Raw genomic sequence first — 23479 nt, 5'->3', positions numbered from 1 at the left:
ATGTCACAAATGACTTCGGAGGGGTTAATGACGTGGGTCTGGACCCCGCTGTTCTTGTGTAGTGAACAATGGAGAAGCGAAGACGTAGCGCCTGGCGGGGTTAGTGCAGTACATCAACTGGCTGTCCATGCTGTAAGCGCTTCTGCAAGGAACCACGCATGATAGAGTTACCCGTCTGCTAGCAGGGCACGATGCACACAAACAGCGCGAGACAATGTAACCAGGCGTGGCCCTAAAATGTCCTCTTCAGATTGGGTTCTATTAATAAACGTGGCATCTGTGTTTGCGGGGCTGGCTGGTGGATCCACAGCTGGAGGCCAAATCCAGCGCTCTAACAGAGCCCAATGCGCGACATTTCAAGCATCATTGCCAGCATTCTCTACGTCCATAGGTAAGGTGCCGGGCCCTTGTTTGTGATTACATGAGTAACGAAGGATAGATACTAAATAAAAAAGCCTAGCGATATCTTCTTTGAGAGCCTATTCTGCATAGCCATGGCATGATGTGTGGGCGATTGAACACGTAGGAGCGAGGCTGCATTGTTGGTCTGGAGACCAAGAAGTTGAAAGCAAAGCGACCATATGGTAGCCTGCTTACAGTCAGCGCTGGTCCGTAAAGTCCTTGAGCAAGAGTTTCTGGACCTATATGCAGTTCTCGGTCACCTCTTCCTAAACTTTATATATTATGATCCAACTCGCTGCTGAGGCTGTCAGTGTCTTTGGCGATTCGACAACATTGGCATGACTTCAATAAGGCCAAACATCTCCCAACTTGTTCGTTAGTTTTTAACTTTATCGATACGCAGACTACTTCAAACGATACCGCACTGCTTGTTGTTCAACTATTCCGGGCCATCGAAACTGGCTGCCTTATAGTCACCAACATTACGAACCACCCATCAGCCTAGAACAACAGCAGGGCCGTGTGTTATCACAGGTCCTTGGGGCATGGACGATTCGAACCGTATGAGGAGGCAGAATGAACCGCCGGTCCATTCGAACCCCAATCAAAGATACTCACTCAACGATCCGTCACAACAGCGCCGTTCGCTCGCTGGAATTTCCAACGACAGGTATCGCCCTGCATCTCTTGCTGGCCCTTCATCGTCAGGGCGAGGCATGGGGTCTCATGGTAACTACAATAGCTACTATTCAGATCCTAGTGCATCATTCTCGACGGCAAATATGCCTGGCACAGCTATAGCTTATGGCTCCGAGTACGGCCACGACTCCCGCCGAACGCAAGGCTTTGGCGACTACAGTACTGCAGCTACGGCGATGTATAACGTTGGCCAACCAAGTACGCAAAAAACAGTTTACGATGCGCAGCAATTCAGCTCGCGGCAACCTGCAGCTATGCAAATGATGCCACCAGATATCGCCTCCCGCTACTTTGGGTCTGAGACTGGGGCCTCAGCTGGTCCGAGTCCACAGCAACCGGCGCAGGGCTCAAGCGGATCCGCGAATGTGTATCAGCAAAGCAATGCTATGAATTATGCGAGCAACAGCATGTCCAGTGAAAGCGTAATGCCACAGGCAACAAAAACCGCCGATGTTTCAATGACAGAAGATCATGACTATGCGGAAGGCGCCCTCGAGGAGGAATGGGTCAGTTACCAGAGGCAGCTGGCTAGCATATTTCAGGAGATAGTAAATGGATCTCTCGAGAGTGCATCTGAGACATTGCTTAGTCTCACTAGCTGGCTCTTGTCTCAGGTCGCAGATCTAGGCATGTATTACACTGTCTATGTAATCGTAGAGGGGAACAGAAGAAAGCCAGAGCTGACTACTGTGCGTGCCCAGGTCTTAATCTTGACGATACCAACCTCCATGCTGATCGTATTCAGCTGTGGAACGACTTCAACCATGCTTGGCTCGGGTTGGGCCAGCGCCAAATTGACCTAATGACTTCATCCCAACAACTTTGGAGAACGCAAAATCTGGTTCCAGAGGCCATGATTAAAAAGATGGGAAACGAACTAATAAGGCTATGTGACGGTATCGAGCGCCATGGCCTGGTGGACTATCAATATGGAGTATGGGAAGATCAAATAACCGCTGGTGAGCAAATACTGCTCCATTCAGAGAGTCTGGCCAGATCCGCTAACTTGCACTTGTAGTTCTCGGAGACTGTCTGGATCTATACGACGCTTCTAAAGAAGGCAGTGACAGCGGTAACCGGTGATAAATATAGTCTTTTCTTCGAAACTCTTTCAAGACCGGAACGGTGCAAAAGTTCAGGCCAGGGTATCTACTAAGACTCGAGCGGTAGTGCTGGTGAGTCCACATACATTCTCGGATCACATCATTTGGAACTGATACTCGCAATCGCTAGCCTTTCCGTTGTGCGAAGCGGAGGTTCGTGTAGAGAGTAAAGTGATTCTTATGTCAAGCAGATAGTCTTTGGCAATTCTCAGATCTGGTATGACCAAATGCTGTTTTGTTCCAGGAAATCATAGCCTAGCAGCCTAGCTTCTGCTGTATTGAGCTTGGCATCTTTATATAATGGCATGAACGATGCAATACCAATTTGGCGTCAAGCCTTGATAGCACTTAAGAAATACCCTGTGAAAAACGATAACACACAGCTGTTCAGGGGCGGATGTAACCTGAGGTGTAGGTCGATGCTTGCGACTCAGGAACAGGGTCCATCACCGGGTATCAGAAGGGGTACCTGGCTGTTGAAGGAGCCATAGGGTAAGAATTCAGCTGCCACGATAAGCTGTCCATCAATGTGCTTAGCAACTTGAGGATGACTGAGGAAACCTAGCGCAACATGACATGGTCAGCTGGGCCGCGAATCAGGCCGAAAAAGGGGCTTGAATTGAATGAGATTTAAACAAGTCATTCAGATATCTGGAAGCATCTCATAACGCAAGCAGTTGATGTCAAGGGACATGCCTGGGTGGTCATGGCAGCAGGGCCTATTTTAGTGCTACCGTAAACAATTGTACTATGGAGACACCCTATCCCACCTTCTCACCGCCTTGTCTCAGTGTTGTCTAAGTCATAGAAAAGCATCGAAGTATCCGATATCACATCAATGGATCCAATATCATGTCCTCTTCTTTGCCCTGTAACATCGAGCGTTACCGGGCCATTGACCGCTAGGGTGGCTTATTTCATGCTGATTGGTGTCATAAAAAGTGTACCGCGAAGTAAATCCCACGGTCCAACAATCTCTTTCCCCATCAATTCTAATCACATCTTCACCACGACCTTAACAATCAAGCCAATTTCCGGTATATAGGCACTGGGTGGTTCAATTCTGAGCTGAGTGATTTCAATCTGTATCCGAAAGACTGTTCATAAGTCACTTGATCTTAGGAGATAACACTCAATTGCAAACGATGTCAACTATACAAAGCCAGAGCTCACCGGCCACTTTACTATGGGATCACCAAGACCTGATTCCCCTTCAAAAGAACCTTGGTGAAGAAGATTTAGTCTTGTTATTAACACCTGCTGTTGTTCCGTTAGACCAGAGTCCTACCAACGCAGGTGATCCTTTCGAGCCTCTCGGTAAAGCACTTGCGCGCACACATCCTTGGATCCGGCATGTTCCTTATAGTAAGGAGCGTGGCATTACCGGCATTCATGTGGCATTCATCAAGCGAGCACGAGTCGTTATCTTCGTGCTGACTGGCTTCTCGACAGAGGAAGGTTTATTTCAGCTTGAACTCGCCGAGGTTGCTCGTGAGGTGTGTGAAGAGCGCCCTTTAGTGCTGGTAGCCTGCTGTGAAGTTTCGGAAAAGGGGGCCCGCGCGTATGGTTTCCCAACTCTCATTCAGTGTCCGGGGTACTTTGTGGCAGACTTACAAGCCGTCGCCGTTCTTTTGACAAGTGAACGGCCGACAACAGAGGCCACGCCAAAGACCCGTAACTCTCCTCCCCCGCCAACTTGGCCGCTCCTGAAATGGGACTACGACAGAGATCTCCCAGAGACCCACGCTTTATGGGAAGCATGTTTGCCTTCCAAGTTCTATCTAAATCGGTCAACTCTTGGTTCTCGCTTGAAACGCGATGGATATGCCATGCATTACTTGGTGAGAGAACCCCATAAAGGGGAGGCCATTGGATTTTGTGCAACATTCACAACGTTTACGGATAGTAGTGGCGACCGACTGATTGGATCAATAGCCGCCATCATCGTTCATAAAGACTTTCGGGGCCAAGGTGTTGGGCGCTTCCTCCACGACGAGGTCGCGAGCAAACTTAAAAAGATTCGAGGTGTCGGAATCATTCAACTTGGAAGCACATTTCCAAGATTACTCTACGGTCTGCCCGTTCCTGAAACCGATACGGAGTGGTTCGAAAAACGAGGTTGGAACATGAAGGAATCCACACCTGGAAACGGGCGGCGGGTGCTCGATTGGCTCTTGAGATTTGCCGACCATCCAGTTCCTGATCTGGCTTCCGCTGGCTTGACTTTCAGGCCATGTCAGACAGCAGATTACCAGAAGGTTGTCGAGATGGCAAATAAGGAGTCACAGAAGAGATACCGGTTTGGGTGGTACGACCAATACGCCAAAACTATGGACACTTGCTATGTGAACGACATTGTAGTCGGGCTTGAAGGGGAAAATCTGGTAGCTGCGGCAATAACATATTTTCCAAATAATGGGAGCCCTTGCGGCGCAGATATTCCATGGCCAGCCTCAATCGGACAAGGCATTGGAGGAGTTTCGTGCATCTGCATCAAAGGTCGTCCACAATCCAAACCATGTTATCTGACATTGGCTGACTGTCAAATTAGATGAAGACCCGGATATGGTCAATCGTCGTGACTCGGTGGCTACGAGATTGCTCCTGGCTTGTCGGCAGACCCTGAGTGAGAGAGGAATGGTTGGAATGTTTGTTGATGGCAGCAGATCGGACGAAAATGTGCTGCAGTCTTTAGGTCAGTAAGATTCTCAGGGCTTTCGCAGCTATCACATGCTGACAATGAAACTTGGCAGGCTTTTGCAAATGGGCAGAATATAAAGAGCTTTGGCGAAAAGCCTAGGGATGAGTGAAGAAATAGGTCGCGAAGCAGCTGAGTTTGGGGCCTTGATGTCACAATGGATCAGTCATCTACAGCAGCTTGGGAGCGTATATAGAGAAAGGTTCTGTTAAGTTGATCACTTTTTGTGTCGAGATCTAATCAGTTGAAATTGACGAGCACGAGCAACCGAGCTGGACAGACGCACAGTTCAGAGATGCGTCGAAAACTCAATTACCACTAAGTACCAGCCAGGCATATTGAATCGCTGAAGAGTATTATTGATTGGCGGTAAATTACACAATTCGTAATTGAATGGCCGTACACAAAACAGACACCTGGTACTTCTTCTTTTGAAGAGACTATTTCCAAGTGGATAGCGATCTGTGGATGGAAGAGGCAGCGACGAGCGTGCATGATGGGCCCGGAGAGTAACCAGGGGAGGTTTATTTGCGCAGCGGCACTGGGTAATCGGTCAATCCGACTTCCCAATCTTGGCAACTCATCTACCAACCAACAGTTCAATGTGAGCCAACCATTTGACCCAGTTCGCTGTTGAGCCACGGGACCAGTGGACGGAACCCTCAGCATCAGTGTCTTGTTTTGGTATCCATTCAACCTCACGCCATCCCCTTGCCACTCTGACAGATCATCCATCTTTTTACCTGACAGTTCAATGTTGATTGTACTTGAGTTGAGCATAATACGCCAGTCGTTGTAAAGCAGTTTGTCGCCTTACAACGCAGTTTTTGCCCAGGCCGCCGTGGGCTAGCGCTACCTTGCCCTTTCCGTCCCGAAAGCTCGCCACTGGAACTCTTTTACCATCATTCGGTGATGTGCTACTTTGATCAAACGCGCTGGGCCTGCGGCTACTGGCGTTGGGGTCACTTCCGCCAACAGTGCAACAAAGAATACCGGATGGGCGAGACGTGCGGCCTGAAGCTTGTCTACGAAACCAGGACCAAGAGAGATAACTGCAAACTCTGCCAGGATATGGAGAAGAAGCAGCGCCGGTACGACAAGATGTATCGCGACGTTCAGCGCTGGCAGAGGGAGGGCAACCGAAATGCGACCATCGAGCGAACGTGTGCCGAGATGCAAGAAGTACTTGGTCAAATATACCGTATGAGAGAGGAGCATGATCACAGGCTGCAATCCCTTGGCCAGGTGGGTCTAGAATATGATTTCCTTTCTTTGTTTATTCGCACAGGCATTGTGTGCGACGAGGAACACTACATGAGTGACTAACCCATCATTGCAGTAAAGTAACGAGATGCCAATGAGGTACCCTACACTGCCTGACGACTGTCTCTTCAGCTAGTTGAAGCAGTAGCGCTTGCGACAATGCAAAGAGTTTGTAGGATGTCGAGAGGTGTGCTCCAACTGTTGCATGATTGGCGTTGGTAGACGGGTCGGGCTAGCATGATATAGCTCAAGTGCACGTCAGACCAGCTCCGAGTGAGATCTCGTTTGTCTTGTAACAAGTCAGGCTATCAATTTAAAGTTGAGACATAGACTATTTTGGTCAAAGAAGCACGCTGTCGGAGCAAGTAAACAGGCGAACCCAAATCCTCCCAGGGAACGCTGGCTACGGCGATGCCTGGATGAGCCGCCTTGACTTCAGTCACCGAGGTTGTTGCCAACGTACTATTACGTCTGAAAGGATTGGCCGTCTTTAGTTAGCATGCCAATTGCAAGGTGGATCAAAAACACCATGGCGTAGTCCAGCTGCGAAGTAGATTGGGAAAGACTTAGTAACGGCTCACGCCTCTTGGGGCGAGCTTGATGGCCGCGCTGCGAGATCCCACGGTCCAGCGGCCGGGCCACAACGTTCGAGACTTGGTACATGGACTTGCCATGACACGTGGCTTATCGCATGGCGTGTTGCGCCGGCCCTTTATCCGTGCGGTCCGGTCATGTTGTTCTCCAAAGACGCAGAATTTCTCCATATGCTAGTTCCTTGATTGTCATTTTGCGATAACAATTGACCGCGTCTACTATCATCCGTACCAGAGATGACTTGCCACCGTAGAAGCCCAGAAGAGCTGGGTTCCGGCCTCTGTTGGAAACGCTGATCAATTTCGCGGCCAAGCGGAGGTCTGTACCTGGGCTGCACGAGAGAGGCGCGTTGCATATGCACAATTGACTGCCAGTGCAAAATGAGACCCGCAGGTACAAGCGTTGGGTGGATTACTTCCGTGTCCCCTGGCCCATGTCCCGCGTAGAAAAAGAGTAGCGTGACGATGTGACGGGGGTACCCTGGTCATTACGACCCTTCAAAAAACCCCAGCACCAACACGACTAAGCAAAGACAAGCTTCCCTGTTTTCGGAGAGTAAAGCGGGTGGGAAATGAGACAACTCTACCGAGTAGTGGCTTGGGCTTGACAGGGGTGTCCGCTCTGTCCGCGCTGTCCGCGAAAGTGTTGCGCAGGACGGGAGCTGGCTCGGTAGGGGACAGGAGACTCCCTGCGTCCCTCCGAGACATATAAAGAATGGACTAGTCACAATGCAATCAATGATCAATTCCTTGTCCATTCTCTACTTTTGTGATAAGATTGGAACTGCCCGTCTTTCGACACTGTCATTTCAGCTTCATGCCCCGTTCAACGGCTAAGTTTCCGATGCTCTCCTGATCGTTTTAATTCCTACCCATTAGACTCCTACTATCATAATTTCAACATGACTCCCCCACGAGAACCAAGCTTTCGCGACTTGGCGATGGATGCCCTCAAGAATCTTGTCAACGACGTCCCGGACTGGTTACAGCGACTCGACGACCTCAGCGGCCAGGTCGACCGACGCCAGGCCGAGTTGGCCGCTGTTGCTGCCGCAGAGGGCAAAAGTGCGGAGACAAAGTCACTTCGCAACAAAGGCTCAACCGAGTCCCTCAAGCCTAAAGATGATCCTCCAGTAGTTCACGCCGAGGCTCCAGGGAACGAGGACATCCTCAAAGATGGCGCAGGCGACAACACAGCACAGACATCAGTCAAGCCCGAGACACCTAAGGTGCACGCCCCAAGCCCTGGCTCCATTCGTCAGCAACAAGAGATCATGAAAGCCGCACAAGCTAGAGCACGAGCTCGGGTAAGGAAGAAGCCCAAGTCGCCATCCATGACGTCCAACGAAGACGCCCCTGCCGCCTATCGCACACGGAGCATGATCATTGTCTATTATGATTGCTATGTTCAGAGCTTCTTTGACGACCTTGTGAGGTTCGTCTCGTCAAGTCGAAACCTGATGCGTAAAGCCAAGATGGCCGCAAGAGTTGCCCAGATCAAGAAGCTTGCGGAGCAAGAAGTATCAGAGGATGGAAGCAATGACGACGCCATCCCTTCACTACGATACATGAGCAGCAGGCGATTCGGTCCTATGTCGATATCCCGACCCGGTGCTGGTGACCAACCACCAGATGTATACGATAAGCTAGACAAGGGCCTCGAGTTTGTGCAGAGTATGTGTGAGCACGGTGCTCATCAGTTTCTTCGCGATGGCGACTGCAACGACGAGATCAGTAAGGTACAGAAACGACTGACGGAGGTCCTCGAGATGGCCAAGACAGAAATGGAGCGCGTTGAGCGTGAAGAGCCTGAACTAGCAAAGGAAACAGGCGAGATGGGCAAAGTCCGGACGCGGCGGCCCGTAAGTGTGCGCCGCGACATGGCGGTTGACCACAAGGAAAGCAGTCCGACACCCACTAAGGAGGAGAACAAGTTAGAGCCCGCAAAACTCGAAGCTGCCGAACCTATTATCGCAGCAGATCCCACGGCACCTATGGCTGTGGATCCAAATATCATGGAAGCTGACGAGGGCATCGATGTCGAAATGGAACTTCCCAAACTACAATATCGATCGACCCGGGCGATGCGCAGTCGCGGACCATAGAGTCGTGTTTCTGTTCCTTTGCTTTTGAAGTTGCGAGTGGGAGGTAATTTAGAATTGTTGAATCGATCTGTTTGCGATTATCCTCATCGTGATTACAACCTCGATTGGTGAAATGTGCCTGCGAAATAATATGAAAATGCTGTGTCGCAGGCCGGGCATGGTCTCAATGATCCTCAGGAACAACAGCCCTTAGTAATCAAGCTGGGTGATTTAAAGTAAAACCTGTGGGATGGAATACCCCACACTGAAGATAGAACCAATCAACTCACTACTGCTGCTCATCATATTCACTCTAACCCTTTAAGCACGCTCAGTGCGACAGTTATGAGCCCGGAGACTCTTTCGCTACGTCGCACGCGATATTTATCACCATTACCAGCTTTCCTGTCAACCTGGACGCAATGAAATCTTTCTTCCGACAGGAAATTCTCTTCAGAGAAACCGGAACGAAGTTGGACCGGTTGCATTATGCTTACTGCGGGTTCATCACCAGCCGCGAAAGCAGCAACTACAGAGAAGACTCAGAAAAACTGATATTTTCATAATGATTTCAATAAAAAAGGAAGCTAACGCATTAAATAGAAGTCAACTAAAAAGTGAAGTTAACATTGCCTTTACCAAAAATCATCAAACACAAGATGTCGATCAAAGACCATAACCTCGCTATGCTCAACGCCCGTGAAGACTGGACGAACTGGATTAATTCTATCGAGGACCTTGCCGTGCGTAATGATGTCTGGAACTATTGTGATCCAGAAGGGATCGAAAACCTGGTCTTTACTGCGACCAAACCATCAGACTCAGCGAGCAAGGATACGATCCAGAAATACCACAGCCTCCAGGCTATCTACGAGAGCGAGAAGAAGAAATATGACAAGGTCTCTGATCGCATCGACCTCACGGTGTGCCAGGAGTTCAAGCAACACTACCTCGGAATCCATGACGTCCGCGGCAAACTCATCGCGCTGGCTGATAGCATCCAACCCACTGCGAAAGATCAGAAGCAGAATGTCAGGACCGAGTTCGAATCGCTTAAGAAAGGCCCTGGCAACACTAGTCTTGACAAATGGCTTAGCCGCTGGCCTGCTCTCGTCAGCAACGCCAAGCGTTACAAGATCGAGAATCTCAGCGAGTCACAGATTTGTGATGCGTTCATTGAAGCATCTCGTGAAGTCAACCCACCGTTCTACAACTACATGAAGTCCAAAGAAGCTCAGGTTGAGAACGAGAAGAACCTCATCAGGGAGGCAGCAAAAGCAATGGAGAAGATCTCAAACGCTTTTCTCACCGCGCTTAACGAGATTAACCCTGACCATGCCAGTAACGGCTCTATCACCGTTGCAAGCTCGGCTGATTCTGAAGAGGACGAAAATGATCAAAATGATGATGCCACTATTGTTCAGAAAGCTCAGAATACAACGAACAGAGCTCTCAGGACCTTCCGCAAGCTCAACCCAACCCTCTCCGAGAAGAAGATCACGATCGGATTCTGTATTAGGCAATTCAGAACAATGGCACCACCGAAGGAGAACGCTACTAGGGGACGAGCAGCCCATGCCACATTCCAAGATAGGAAGCATGACTATGGCTGGGACTCGCAAAACGAGGAGAGCCAGCCCCAGCAGAAAAGACAGCGAACACAACCTTCATCTTCGAGCACAAACCCTCAACAGTGCGTCTGTGGCATGTCTCACAAGTATGCTGACTGCTACTACCTAAATCCTTCGAAGGCACCAGAAGGATGGACACCAGCCATCCAAGTCCAATCGAAAGTCATCACTGCAGTCAAAGGGAGCAGGAGGCTTCGGACAAACATCGAAAAGAACTTTAGGAGAAACAAGATCAACCTACCTAAGTTCTGGCAGTCTGACAGTACGGAGAATCAACACAAGACTCCGACAGAAGACGAGACTTCAAACACTGCTGCCGCGTTACCACGCAAATCAAGAGCTGCATTTGTTACGTCAAAGTTCGCACTCAGCACAACCGCAAAAGACGAGTACGGCGACTGCTTTCGACTCGATAACTGCGCGGATACGCATGTCTGCAATGACCTATCTCGCTTCACTAAATACAAGCCTCTGGAAAATGAAGTCATCGAGTTTGGCGACTCAGGCACATACATCACGGGTGTCGGCAATGTCACAGTCCATGTTGATACCCCATCGGGTCCAGGCTTAATCCAGATCGAGAATGTTGCCCATGTTCCCGGATTCCACTGGAACCTCATCAACACGCACTCTCTCGAACAACAAGGCCTCTATTTTAATACTAGGACCTGTTGGATGGAGTATTCGGATGGATCAAATGCCTTCAAGGCAACAAAGTATGGTGCTTTCCGAGTGGTCGAACCTTGCATGAAGGACGCTGTCTTCAAGGCAAAGTCGCACCAAGAGGCTGTGAAGTCATTTGCAATGGCGACCAAGTCGAGAACACCTCAAGTGGCAATAGCATCTATGGATATCTGGCACGCAAGGCTTGGCCATATCCGTAAGGAAGCTCTCGAACACGTGCCTCAAGTAGTCGAAGGAGTCGCACTTGGCACTCACGACTTTGAACGAAAATCTGAGCTTTGTCCCGAATGCCAACTCGGACAGGCGCACCAGCAAATCTCACGTGTACCAACCTGGAGGGGAACCTACCCTTTTGAAAGGATACATCTCGACCTTGTCGATATGGAGGAAGCCTTCAACGCCGACTCCTGGGTCGCTCACTTTTATTGCGACCACTCGGCTTACCACGTATCCTTCAATCTCCCGAACAAGGCTCAAGAGGAACTCCTGTCGGCTACGCAAGAGTTTCTCGCCATTACAAACGACAACTGGGGTTTCACTACGCGGTACATCCGATCAGATGGCGAGAAAGGTCTGGGTAAGAAATGGAAGCATTTCATTACAATGAAAGGAATCATCTTCAATCCATCTCCACCAGATACGCCAGATCAGAACGGTCCTGCCGAACGTTCTGGGGGGGTGATCATGACTATCGCTCGCAAGCTTCGAATACAGGGAAATCTACCTCAGAAACTCTGGCCCTACATCGTTGCTCATGCTACCCGCCTCCTCAATCGCATCCCGGTTCAACGAAAACAATGGCAAACTCCGTTTGAGATGGTTCATGGCAGAAAGCCGAACCTCTCACATCTCAAAATCATTGGCTCTCTCGCCTATGTATTGATCAAGAACAAGAAAGCTCGTCCGGCCAGAGCGAAACTACAAGAAAACGCGCTCACGGGATGGCTTGTCGGATTCGACGCAACTAATATCCACAAAGTTTGGATTCCACACCTCGATCGTGTTATTGTATCTCGTGATGTTCAAATTGACGAGAAAGTCATGTACGATCCACAGCTTGCCACAACTCGTCCTGAATCAGGACAGGCTCTCGCCATTACGGTCAACGAAGTTGATCTGGACGAAGAAGATGTTGAGCCATTGCCTATCACGGAGGATATAGCAACATCAGTTCCTGTTTCGATCCAAACAGAAGTAGAGCCACCTCCACTAGGGTTGCTTCTCACACCACAAAGCTCACCTGAACGAGCAACAGCAGGGGAAATACAGGTTGAACAGCCAGACGTGTTGCGGCCCCCGAATCAAGCAGCTCTCCATCAAGCATCATCGCATCCTCGGACAAATATGGCAGGAGAAGAGGCGCCCAGAAAGGAAGGAACAACGGACGCCGAGGTGCTCCAGAACCTTCGGACAACTTCTGGGAGAAACATCAAACTGTCTCAGAAAGGTCAGGATGCAATCGAAACACTCAAACCGCGCTCCACCCTACATCGAGTTCAGAAGCGAGCACGAAGACAGGCATACGCTCTACGACTGGAACGCGCGAAGCTGGGACATCAGATCGCCCACGCCTTCGCAGCTGCACGGTCAATCCGAATCCATCGGAGGGACCTGCTACCACCACCTGAATTCTGGCATCAACTAAAACGGCACCCTGAGAGAGAAGGCTTCAAACGAGCTGCAGGCGCCGAGATCAACTCACTCAAGGAGAAGAAATCCTTTCAACTAGTTGATTGTCCAGAAGGCAAACAGATACTGCCGCTCAAATGGGTCTTTACCTACAAACTGGATGATACAGGACATCTCATTCGTCACAAAGCCCGCATCTGTGTCAGAGGTGATCTTCAGCACCATTCTGGTGAAGATATCTACGCAGCAACCGGTGCTTATCGAAGCTTCCGGATTCTGATGGCTCTCGTCTGTGCGTTTGGGCTGATATGTCACCAAGTTGACTTCAAGAACGCCTTCGTCAACGCTGAAATGGACGAGGAGGTCTACACCACATGCCCACCGGGATATGGTCAATCAGGAAAGGTCTGGAGACTGCTCAAAGCGCTCTATGGTCTGCGTAAGTCACCAAAACTGTGGTACCATGAACTTGTACGGTTCCTCAAAGACCTGGGATTTGAACAATGCCCAGATGAACCATGCATTCTCATTAACAACGAGACTCATCTTGTCTTGTTTCTTTACGTCGATGATCTTCTCATCATCGCACAATCTGACTACCTCCAACAAGTCAACGAATTCAAAGCAGCAGTAAACGGCAAATACGGGATTAAGGATTTGGGAGAAGCAATCACCTTCCTCGACATCAGGATCCTTCGAGATACCAAGGCCAAGAAGCTCTGGATCTGCCAGGATGGATATATCGACAAACTTTGTAACAAGTTCGGGATCGACAAATCAATGAGAACGACAACTCCTCTCATTCCGTCGTACCGTCCCCAACCTTTCGAAGGACAGGCCACTATTCGACAGATAACAGAGATGCAAGAAAAGGTAGGATCAGTTCTGTATGCGGCAGTAGTAACAAGACCAGATGTCTCCTATGCAGCTAGCCAGTTAAGCCAATTCGCTATGAACCCTTCACCAGAGCACCTGCGGTATGCGAACAGAGTTCTCTCATATCTCCAGACCACACGGTACTATGCCATCGAGTTCTCGGGCTCTGTGGATAAGGCCACAGCAGTAGAGACAGGCGATGATGAAGTACTACAGCAGTCAAGCGACGCATCGTTCGCGGATGATCCAGAGACTCGAAGATCCACCCAGGGCTATCTCATGAAGTTGTTTAGCGGGGCAATCATGTGGCAGTCTTCAAAACAGAAGACTGTAACCACGTCAACGACTGAAGCGGAACTGTTATCGCTGTCTCATACAGCGAGGGAGACAATAGCTCTATACCGACTGTTCGGTCAGATACAATTCGATCCAGAACACCAACCACGCATCCTCTGTGACAATCAACAAACAGTGGGACTGGTCCAGAAAGAGAGACCACAACTAACATCAAAGTTAAGACACGTCGACATCCACAATTTTTGGCTAAGACAGATCCATCGAGACGGCAAAATTACAGTTCAATGGGTTCCAACAACAGACATGCCTGCAGATGGCTTCACAAAACCTCTTTCAGCAGAAAAGCATTCTCACTTCGTGAAACAATTGGGTCTGGTTGATATCTCACTGCGGATTGATCCAGAACACGTTTCAGAGGAGGATATCGATCAGGATGATATGCAGATCTCATCTGATACAGACTGAAATCTGGGGGGGTGTGTCGCAGGCCGGGCATGGTCTCAATGATCCTCAGGAACAACAGCCCTTAGTAATCAAGCTGGGTGATTTAAAGTAAAACCTGTGGGATGGAATACCCCACACTGAAGATAGAACCAATCAACTCACTACTGCTGCTCATCATATTCACTCTAACCCTTTAAGCACGCTCAGTGCGACATGCTGCTACGAGCTACGGAAGTAATAGAATGGGACGTTCCGTCTCATTCTAAATGTTTACTCCTGTACGCAGTTGTTGAGCATCATCAATATATCTGGGCTTGACATGTCACTCAAAGCGATTTTGATAACGCACCGAGGTGCAACCTGTAAGATGTGTCATCGTTTCCAGCTTGGACTCCAATCAGAGCTGTGCATGTCCTTTGTCATCTTAAGAACCTCAAAAAAAACCACTAGACGAGGCGCTAAGCAAAGGGCCATTAGGCGTGCAGGATAGAGCAGTGGTTGGTATGAGTTGGTATGGTGACCTAGGTTACGTGCTCTGTAATTGAGAAAGCATCACAATAATAGGGGCCCATCGCGATTTGCCGCTATCCTCTTTGCATCTCGGTCGAAGAAGTACGGCTCTCTTGCCGAAGTGCTCGTCCATATCGGGGTCGACAGAAGTTGCGCCGTCATCAGAAGTGCGGGTTATGACAGGTTTGTTTCATGGAACTTACTTGCCAGCATCAAAAAGAGATTCGAGTTTTTACATGGGATATCTATCTTGCTTGAAAACGTCCTACCCTAGGCCCTTCGGATGAGACTCCTTACATTTCCCCTCAAGTCAGTCGAGCAGCGTTTTACTTTGCCAATGGTTCTTCGATGTAAATATAGATTACATATCTCTTCTTCAGTGGGAGAGGTCTGAAAGATTCTTCGTCCCAAAATTTCCGAGGTAGAGCAAGGAGTTGGCAGGAAAGAAGGAGTTCTCACGAAAGCTGTCGGTTGCCCCGCACCAGCTAGACTTGTTCTCATTGGCTAGGCTGTCGGCTACACTATTCCGATATAGGTTAGGCTTGAAGAAAGATGTCGTTTAATACGCACTGTCATAGGGCCCCCAAAACAAGAACAACAAAGCAGAGCCTCATCCGCGAGCCTCCTGTTCTCAGCCAACTGACCGTAACGAAAGACAGGAGAGGTAACACCAATCACTCGAACACAAAAAGCTCCGAATCCCCTTTTCGCAATTCTCTCGCTCATCGGGCGGGCAGAGTCTCCAAAATATTACGCATTGCCCCGCGATCGGTGAATACACTACCACCTCGACAACATCGTTTTACGAACAACTCACCGCGCTCGCGTCGCAAGAATAAACCGCCTCGGCTTGGTAATTACTGACTGCTGACAACACACGCATCTTGAATGTCGCTTCCGAGTACTGTCCAGCGATCTATAGGAGAAGTGGGAATTAGAATACGAACCAACACCGGCATGTCGCTTCTCTCGGTCTGCTTGCATGCATTTGCCACGAACTTTGAGTTATATTCCCACCCCATTCCCTAACTCCTTTATCTCATGTTCTGTGATTTGAGTAATCACCACCAACTCGACAACGATGTTCCTAGCTACGCAGAACGATACAGACGACCCGGATGGCGTGGCTCCTCAAAGCCCAAAACTCGAACCGCTATATCTAAGGCACCAAGAGTCATCTCCAAGTCCTCCCCCCCTTATACCTACAACTAAAGCCAGTCGTAACAGCAAGTTTTATGAAACCTCTGGGTATGCCAACTTGATAAATAATCTCGACGGCGGACGCAACCCCGACATAGCTCGCGAAGTTGACCGCGAAAACCTTCCATGCGGCGAAGACTCACCAGATGAAGAATCGTGGCGAGATAGTGCCGTCGACGGCAACCTCGCTGCAGACGCACTCCCGATCAACGGTCTGTCTGCGCGGGGATATATCTCCGGTAGCAAAGTCACATCGCCACTCATCCCTTCGTCTAACGGAGCCTTACCGCCGCTTCACCATGGGCTTCGCGCACCAGCAGGCAATTCTAAGGAGACTCTTCCATCACAGTCTCTCCCGTCTCTTCGTTCAACACTTGGTGAGCTCCGAGACTTACCCCCAGAGCGCCCATCCGAACAAGATCTCGGTCGATCTCGCCCAGGCCCATCCTCGACTTTCCCTCCTTCGCCAGCTGCAAATCTAGGGCATAGGTTCAGTTTGACTACCAATCTCCTGTCATCACCCCGTTCAGCACCAGATAGATATCGAACACTCTCCTCGCACTCTACGGCAGAGGGGAGTACAGATCATGAGCCTGCAAATGGTACCCACGCTCGCGCCACAACGGAATATAGTAGTAGCAATGCTACCGGGACTCCGAATACCGATCATTCTGCCTCTTCACCCGCCGCATCAGTCTCGATCAACTCAACCTCAATTACCGACCGGATGAGCATTGATGGAATGACACATCCGCAGCCTATTGCCGGCTTATATACATGTACATTCCAGGGATGCCGGGTGGAACCGTTCCAGACAAAATATCTTCTCAATTCTCATATGAATGTGCACTCGTCAGTACGGCTACACTATTGTCCAGTCAAAGGATATCCGAGAAGTGAAGGGGGCAAGGGCTTCAAGAGAAAGAATGAAATGTTAAGACATGGTCTAGTTCATGATTCTCCAGGCTACGTTTGCCCTTTTTGCCCTGACAGGGAACACAAATATCCACGTCCAGATAACCTTCAGCGGTATGTTAACTTGCTGGTCAATCCTTGCGCTGCAGCCAGATATAGCATTCCGGAATTTAGGTTCTGATGCTAATGGTTTCTAGACATGTCCGTGTTCATCACATAGACAAAGACAAGGACGACCCGCAACTGAGAGCTGTACTCGCTCAGCGACCAGATGGACCCAATCGCGATCGACGAAGTCGCAACCCACCGTCATAAATGAATGTTATGGGGGTACAAAGTGGGTTTACAAGAGCAAAGTCCGGACAAGCATGAGTAACGACTTATGCCAAACTGAATTGATGAGATGTACTCTTTGTTTAAAATCATGTGTATGAGTACCTGGCGATTGACGGGATAGGCGACGTCGGGCTTCTCATGTTGCCAACGGTCACTGATTGAGCGGACTGAAGATTTTGAGGTACAGAAGAGGCGTTCGGATCTCAAATACCCGGTTGTGTTATATTTCCTCACCATTTTGTTTCCAAGGAGTATACTGTTTGCGTCGGCGTGGCGTTGGCTAGCGAGCGTACCAGAATATATTTAAGAACAGAAACTCTCTCAATTTCTACCACTCTACAGCGGTTATTCGTTTTTCTTAATGCCCCAGGCGCAGACTCGGGTGGCTGTGATATTTCCAACGCCGTGGCCTGGCCACCTGTATTGGCTTCACGCTGCATCCTAGCTTAGGGCCAAGGGAATTCCCTGTCAGTTTTATTACCCTACATTTCCGACAAGAGATACTTGGGAAGAAGCATCCCAATACCGTCAGTAGCATAGCGAATCATGCCGTTGGCGGTCACGCGGACCCATGAATCGGAGGGGGAGGTAAACTGCGGGATAGATCATTACGGTAGGTTATGCATGGGGATGTCAGGCGCTTTTAAAAATGAAGATCCCACAAGATTAAAGGCTTCCGTTGATCTCTGCGTCTGCGTAAGGGCCCATATCTGCCGTGCTGTACACCGAAATAGCTACCGTAGTAATTAACGAGCATTGTGTTCGTGAAGGGCTGCGTTGTGTAATTGGCTATTCTCAACTTGGACAACAGATAACATTGGACCTGGAGGAGAAGAAGGAAAGAGAATAAACGAGACAATATTACAAAATGTAATAAACTCGTCTTGGCCCAACGGATGCATCTTCCAAAAGTCCCATCCGTTCGTCATCAAAGCCATGACAAAAGCCTGAACCACTCCGGTATTCCAGAGTAGATGAGGACACTAGCCTCCGTAACTGTAATGTGCTGAAAATCTCAAACATCAAACTCCATCTCACCAAGGCCTGCGGTGAGTGTCACTTGTTGCCCATCCGGTTTCTGCCATTCGAGGCTGAACGGGAACCCATTTGCCAGTTCGCGAATCCTGCTCTTGCGCACCTGACCCAGGGGATGGGCCAGTAGGAGGTCGGCCTTCCATTGCTCTCAAGGGCGGTAACCTTTCGCCGCTTGCTGAGGACGCCGCAGAGGATGGGCATGATGGCGCGTCGCAACCTGGAATGGGCATCGGAGGCCCACTTCGGGATGCACTTGGGTGCGCGCTCGCAGGGGATTCATATGGTGGTAGCGAGTATTCAGGATGGTCATCGGTTCGACGGCGTTTGGCTGGTCTTTCGTTCGGTGGTACATCTCCGTAACTCATGGACCCAGATGGCCCTGATGCTAACGACCCCGTCTCTGCATAAGAATTGCTTGTCGAAATAGTAGGACTAGGAGGTCCGGCGGCAAGGCCACTTATTGATGGCGTTTGTGCGACAATGTCTCGTAACCGGTTACGGTCTTCACGGTAGAAGTCCCGTTGTTGAATCAACCCCTCAATCCTTATTTCCATGAGGTGCCTTTCATCCCGGAGCTCTTGTAGTTGTTTTGAATTCTCCTCCTGCATGATCTTCTTCTTCCTCCTATGCCTTGTTGAAGCCACTGCATTTCGCTGTCTCTTCTCGTCTGCTTTCTTAGACGCCTGCGAAAAGTCCATATGAACAGGGATAGGTGCCTCGCTCCCCGGAAGTGCCAATAACGCTTGCTGTCCCTCAACGCCAAAAAGAGACCCCCCCATCCCATGTCTTCGCAGTGTTTCTGACCACGGCGAGGCGGACTCGCTTAGGGGCCCTGGACTCGGGAACGGCCGGCCAGCCTGCATGTTAGGAGAATATGAAGTTTGAGAGTGTACCAGAGGCGGTTGCGTGCGACCCGGCGCATGGCTAGGGGGGAAAGTAGAGAGAGGAGCTTGTGTTCCAAGAGAAGCAATCGGCTGCTGTGAATGCAACCTACCATGATCCGACATCGTTGAGGGAGGACCAGTGGGTGCTCCAGTTAAAGGATGTAGATGGGGATATTGAGTTCTGGTGTCTTCTGGCGTTATATCCTCGAACGGTCGCTTAGTAGATGAAAAGCCATGTAAAGACTGTCGCCCATCAGATTCTCGAGATGGCGCATGACTAACACTTATGGCTCGGGGATGTTGTGTCGGGCTGGCTTTTGGTCTTGCACTATTTACGGCAGGAAATGGGAAAGCCGTCGGGGAATTGCGTCCTGATGACGGCCCTCCGATAGGTGTCATCGGCCCCAATGGCGTACCTGGAAGAGAAATTGACGCAGGTTGGGCTGGTGGGAAAGCTTTTGCGCCAGGAAAAGATCTTGAGATTGGGCCAACTGTCTGGTCTAGTGTCGCGGATTCAGATGGACGAGCTGCTGGAGGATGATGACCATTACCCCCTGAAGCCGGTAGTTGTGGCTCCATAGGGTTGAGTATGTTATGGACACCAAGAGTCTTTTGGGGGACCTGCTGTGATCTTTCCTCGCCATTTGTATAGGGAACATTGCTCACATCTTGGCGCAGATCGCGGCCACCGAAGTGTCTGTGTCGAACTGAGGAAGGCGAGACTTGGCCATTTCCTAAGGGGGGCCTCGAAGAATGATTTGACGGATGTTGAGATGCTGGTCCAGTATGCAACATTGAGACTAGTCCACCTGTGCACACCTCATCACGAGGGCTATCACATTGACCCTCTCCAAGCCCGCCTCCATATGGTTGTTTATTGTCCTGGCTGGCAGCCGGTTTCGATAGAATAAAGTCTCTAGAAGGCCAGGTGGGTGTCGATGGTGTGAGTGGAGAGTTAGGCGGTGTGCCGGTCGAATCTGTTGCGGCAGATCCGAGTCTACTCAAACGGGTTATCGATGCAGTTGACATGTTCAGTGGGAGTTGTTGTTAAAAGTCAATCGGATAGGTTTAAATAGTCCTGACTTGAAGTGAAGCTGACTTCGGATGTTAAGAGCTCCGAAGGAAGTGAGTGAGTCGTCAAGGTTTGAGATGGGAGCAAAAGTTTGGTTCAGGAGCAAACTGTAGTCGCTGGCTTCAACGACAGGAGAACAGGCCAGCCAAGCAGGCGGGAGCTTGATGGCGAGATGTTTCGTCAAGTATCTTCAGCTTGTAGCAAAGAGAAAGATGCGAGAGGAACAGAAATAGAAGAAGAGTGAACCGTGACAAATCACAGAAAAACTCTAGTAGTATAGAAGGTCTGGTCAGCACAAAGCGGGAAACATTCAGGTTTAAGTCACTATTCTTTGTTTCATCCGGCATGAACCATGCATTGCTTTTGTGAAGCCTCAGAACTGATCATTTCTTTCAAGATGACAGTCCCGTAATAACCATGCCGTGGTCCATGCAGACCTTCTTGCAATTCCCTGTCAGCCGCGGAGCACATCCGTTCCCGCAAGAAGAAAGGCATCCTCAGACCAAAGGGCTGCATTAGCGCTTGCTGCCCCTAGTCCCGGATGTGTCTCCGCTTTCCATGCTGCATTTATGTTGATCTGCTGTTAGCACTTCCCATGTCAACCTCCAACATCTCAAGAACAAAGAGAAGTAGTATACCCGCCGCCGGCGCTTGGTTTCATTGTGAGCTTTTGTTTCTGACGTATTTGGCGGTTGTATCGGCGATGCGAACTTGCCAAAAGGGATCGTATGGGTTCAAAACGTCTTACAAAATCGCTTCACGTGATAGAATCTGCATGTTTGAGATATGTGACAGATCGGTTGAGTTGAAGAAGCTGCATCTTCCAAGCGCTAGATGTATCAATTGCAGGCCACGCGCCCTGATCGTGCCTACATACGACGTTTGGGGGGCTGGGGAACCGATGAACCAAGTTGGCTTCGCCGGCCATGGCAATCTATTTTCAAGAATGTACCCTGGCAAGATCGATCAACGGGGGTCGCACACCTTCAAAACGGAGCCATGTGAGTAACGGGAGTCAGTCCTGTTCTCCAGGAACATATGTAACTTATTCCTTTGGAGACACGACGCTGGGCTCTCTACCTGTTCGCAGAGCGTAAAGAGCATCGTTTAAAAAAAGAATTCTAAATTTGGGCTTGCCAAGCTCTTACTGAGTATTGGAGCCTACCTTACATCAAGCCACCTGAAAGTAGTGCTGCGGCGAGCATGCGGGATGGCCACCTAAAGCAGAGAAGTAGAACACAACTTAATCAGAAGCATCAGCTCTGCTAGTTAACCGTTTCATTTCTTGTCTCGTTCAGTGTGCCATTATTCCCGGCATGGTAGATAATGGGGCAGGGCACAGTGCCAGAGACAAAGCTTCCGCCAGTGGACTCAGCACAGCGGCAACCCCTCCGTGTTTAGTGCAAAGGACAGGGCCGCACAGGGGGTTGTGGATCCTAAAATGGAAGCGTGCGGGGTGCCCTTTTTGACGTGTTCACTGGGATCCCGGGTAAGCGTCTCGCTTGCATGGTTCAGACGAGAAGAGAAACGATAGGGATGATGAGGGTGAGAATGGCACCAACGGGCGGCATGACTGGCGGCATGATTGAGCATAAAGCCTCGACATTTCCGTATTCTTCGTGCACGTCTTCATGATAAGTAGAACCTATTCTTTAGCCAAAACCATTTCCTAGTGGTACATACAGAGCTGCAGTTCAATGGATCAATGGTCCGCTAATGTCACAAAAATCTTTCGTCGCTTCGGGAGCCAAATTTGACGGTAAGCTCTGTACGGGACCGAAAGTAAATAAGTGGGAGCACTGATCATGGTAACGGTAGAGTTCGTGATAGCAAGGACCAGGGATCACAGGTAATAGCGTTTGGCGGTGGGCGTTGACAGGGGCCGGGGGATATATCCATACTCCGATTAGAGATGACGATCGCCAGCCTGTTAGGAAGAATGAGGTGATGAAAAGGTCCATGATGATGTTGGCCCTAAAATCGAACAGCGAGTAGCTAACCTAGTACAGTATAACCTCTCATCCTAATCATTAAATGTCCAGGGATCAGATGGCTTATTACTTTTCTTTAGCGCCAACGTTCGCCTCATAGTGTTGAGATGGTCGGTGAGCACGGTACGTGCCCGTGCCTTGGCCACCAACGCCGAGCCTGTGATATCCACTTTCGATTGCTCACGTTGCCCCAAATACCCTCAGGTTGGCGACGGGCGACGGCTGAATGGCAGCGATGATCAAACTGCCACTCAGCCCAGACGCCGTGGAGCGAGACTATGTACGCATTGGCCGAGAAGCAGACGAAGTTCTCAAAGCGTATTCAACGCAATTGAGAAACTGACCAATTATCATCGTTGGTAAGCGCTGTGCTTTCCCATTCAGATCACAACCTTCGGCTTGAATGACAGAATCACCAGCATCGTGAAAACCCAGGCATTGGTGCATTTGTATGTTCGCTTCTTCCCATGTAGCAAAATGAACTGTTGTCGACCAGTTTCGCTGAAAATTTGTCTTTTCTCTCAATGCTTCATAGAAGTCATTGTCACTTGGAGGAATTCCAGTCTCCCAATTCTTTCATCTGTGCCGTACTGCGAACTTTGGCTGCGCGACGGAGATCTCATGGGCCATTGGAACTGGATCGCCTTCCTTGTTTGTCCCAACGTGCGGAAGCTAGTGACGATAACCTACTTGTACCTAGATATGTACTCTCCAGCGCTAACGAGTGCCGTACAAGTGTCCTGTCGGCTTTAGATACGGGAGGAATCTTGGTTTTGTGGAGAGTGTTGGCCCCGCCTGCTGTTAGCCGGTATACTCTTCCAGGAAGATCCCACGATGTGACGATTTGGGATTTATAGCGGCCGACTGCCATGTCCACTTAGCCAGAGGTGATGCCACCCGCACCTTTTACTGCCCACCGAAAGCCTAAGGATTGCAAACGTAAGGTTGAAGGCCATACTCTACGACTTCGCTTTGATATCCGTTAACAGCCGTCAGCGTCGCTACTTGAGTCAATTTTGGCCACTTAGCTCACAATATCTTGGGAACTTCGCCTCAAACCGGACTGGACCATTCGGTTCCGGTAGAACGTCCGCAACAAGCAGGCAGACGTCGCAGGTCCTATATAACACCAC

General features: G+C 49.7%; 6 protein-coding genes across 6 annotated transcripts; 5 read left to right on the top strand and 1 right to left on the bottom strand.

Annotated features, from left to right (window-relative positions):
* Window positions 1-684: 684 nt before the first annotated feature.
* Window positions 685-2184, top strand: FOXG_17063 (uncharacterized protein; the record flags this gene model as incomplete). Its single annotated transcript, XM_018397087.1, has 4 exons — window positions 685-708; window positions 876-1732; window positions 1780-2060; window positions 2120-2184. The coding sequence occupies 4 exons, from the start codon at window positions 685-687 to the stop codon at window positions 2182-2184; spliced, it is 1227 nt and encodes a 408-aa protein (XP_018257924.1).
* A 1165-nt stretch (window positions 2185-3349) lies between these two features.
* FOXG_17062 (uncharacterized protein) lies at window positions 3350-5004 on the top strand (the record flags this gene model as incomplete). Its single annotated transcript, XM_018397086.1, has 3 exons — window positions 3350-4703; window positions 4756-4899; window positions 4958-5004. The coding sequence occupies 3 exons, from the start codon at window positions 3350-3352 to the stop codon at window positions 5002-5004; spliced, it is 1545 nt and encodes a 514-aa protein (XP_018257923.1).
* Window positions 5005-5814: 810 nt separating this feature from the next.
* Window positions 5815-6228, top strand: FOXG_17061 (uncharacterized protein; the record flags this gene model as incomplete). Its single annotated transcript, XM_018397085.1, has 1 exon — window positions 5815-6228. One exon carries the CDS (start codon window positions 5815-5817, stop codon window positions 6226-6228), a length of 414 nt encoding a protein of 137 aa, XP_018257922.1.
* A 1432-nt stretch (window positions 6229-7660) lies between these two features.
* FOXG_17060 (uncharacterized protein) lies at window positions 7661-8863 on the top strand (the record flags this gene model as incomplete). Its single annotated transcript, XM_018397084.1, has 1 exon — window positions 7661-8863. One exon carries the CDS (start codon window positions 7661-7663, stop codon window positions 8861-8863), a length of 1203 nt encoding a protein of 400 aa, XP_018257921.1.
* A 7131-nt stretch (window positions 8864-15994) lies between these two features.
* FOXG_22662 (uncharacterized protein) lies at window positions 15995-17343 on the top strand (the record flags this gene model as incomplete). The annotated part of the gene is made up of 2 exons (XM_018403069.1): window positions 15995-17142; window positions 17226-17343. The coding sequence occupies 2 exons, from the start codon at window positions 15995-15997 to the stop codon at window positions 17341-17343; spliced, it is 1266 nt and encodes a 421-aa protein (XP_018257920.1).
* Window positions 17344-18398: 1055 nt separating this feature from the next.
* Window positions 18399-20312, bottom strand: FOXG_17059 (uncharacterized protein; the record flags this gene model as incomplete). The annotated part of the gene is made up of 1 exon (XM_018397083.1): window positions 18399-20312. One exon carries the CDS (start codon window positions 20310-20312, stop codon window positions 18399-18401), a length of 1914 nt encoding a protein of 637 aa, XP_018257919.1.
* Between the last annotated feature and the right edge of the window lie 3167 nt (window positions 20313-23479).

The sequence above is a fragment of the Fusarium oxysporum genome, chromosome 6 (genome assembly GCF_000149955.1).
Source record: "Fusarium oxysporum f. sp. lycopersici 4287 chromosome 6, whole genome shotgun sequence".
NCBI classification, from domain to species: Eukaryota; Fungi; Ascomycota; class Sordariomycetes; order Hypocreales; family Nectriaceae; genus Fusarium; species Fusarium oxysporum.
This window is presented reverse-complemented; position numbering and strand designations above follow the sequence as displayed.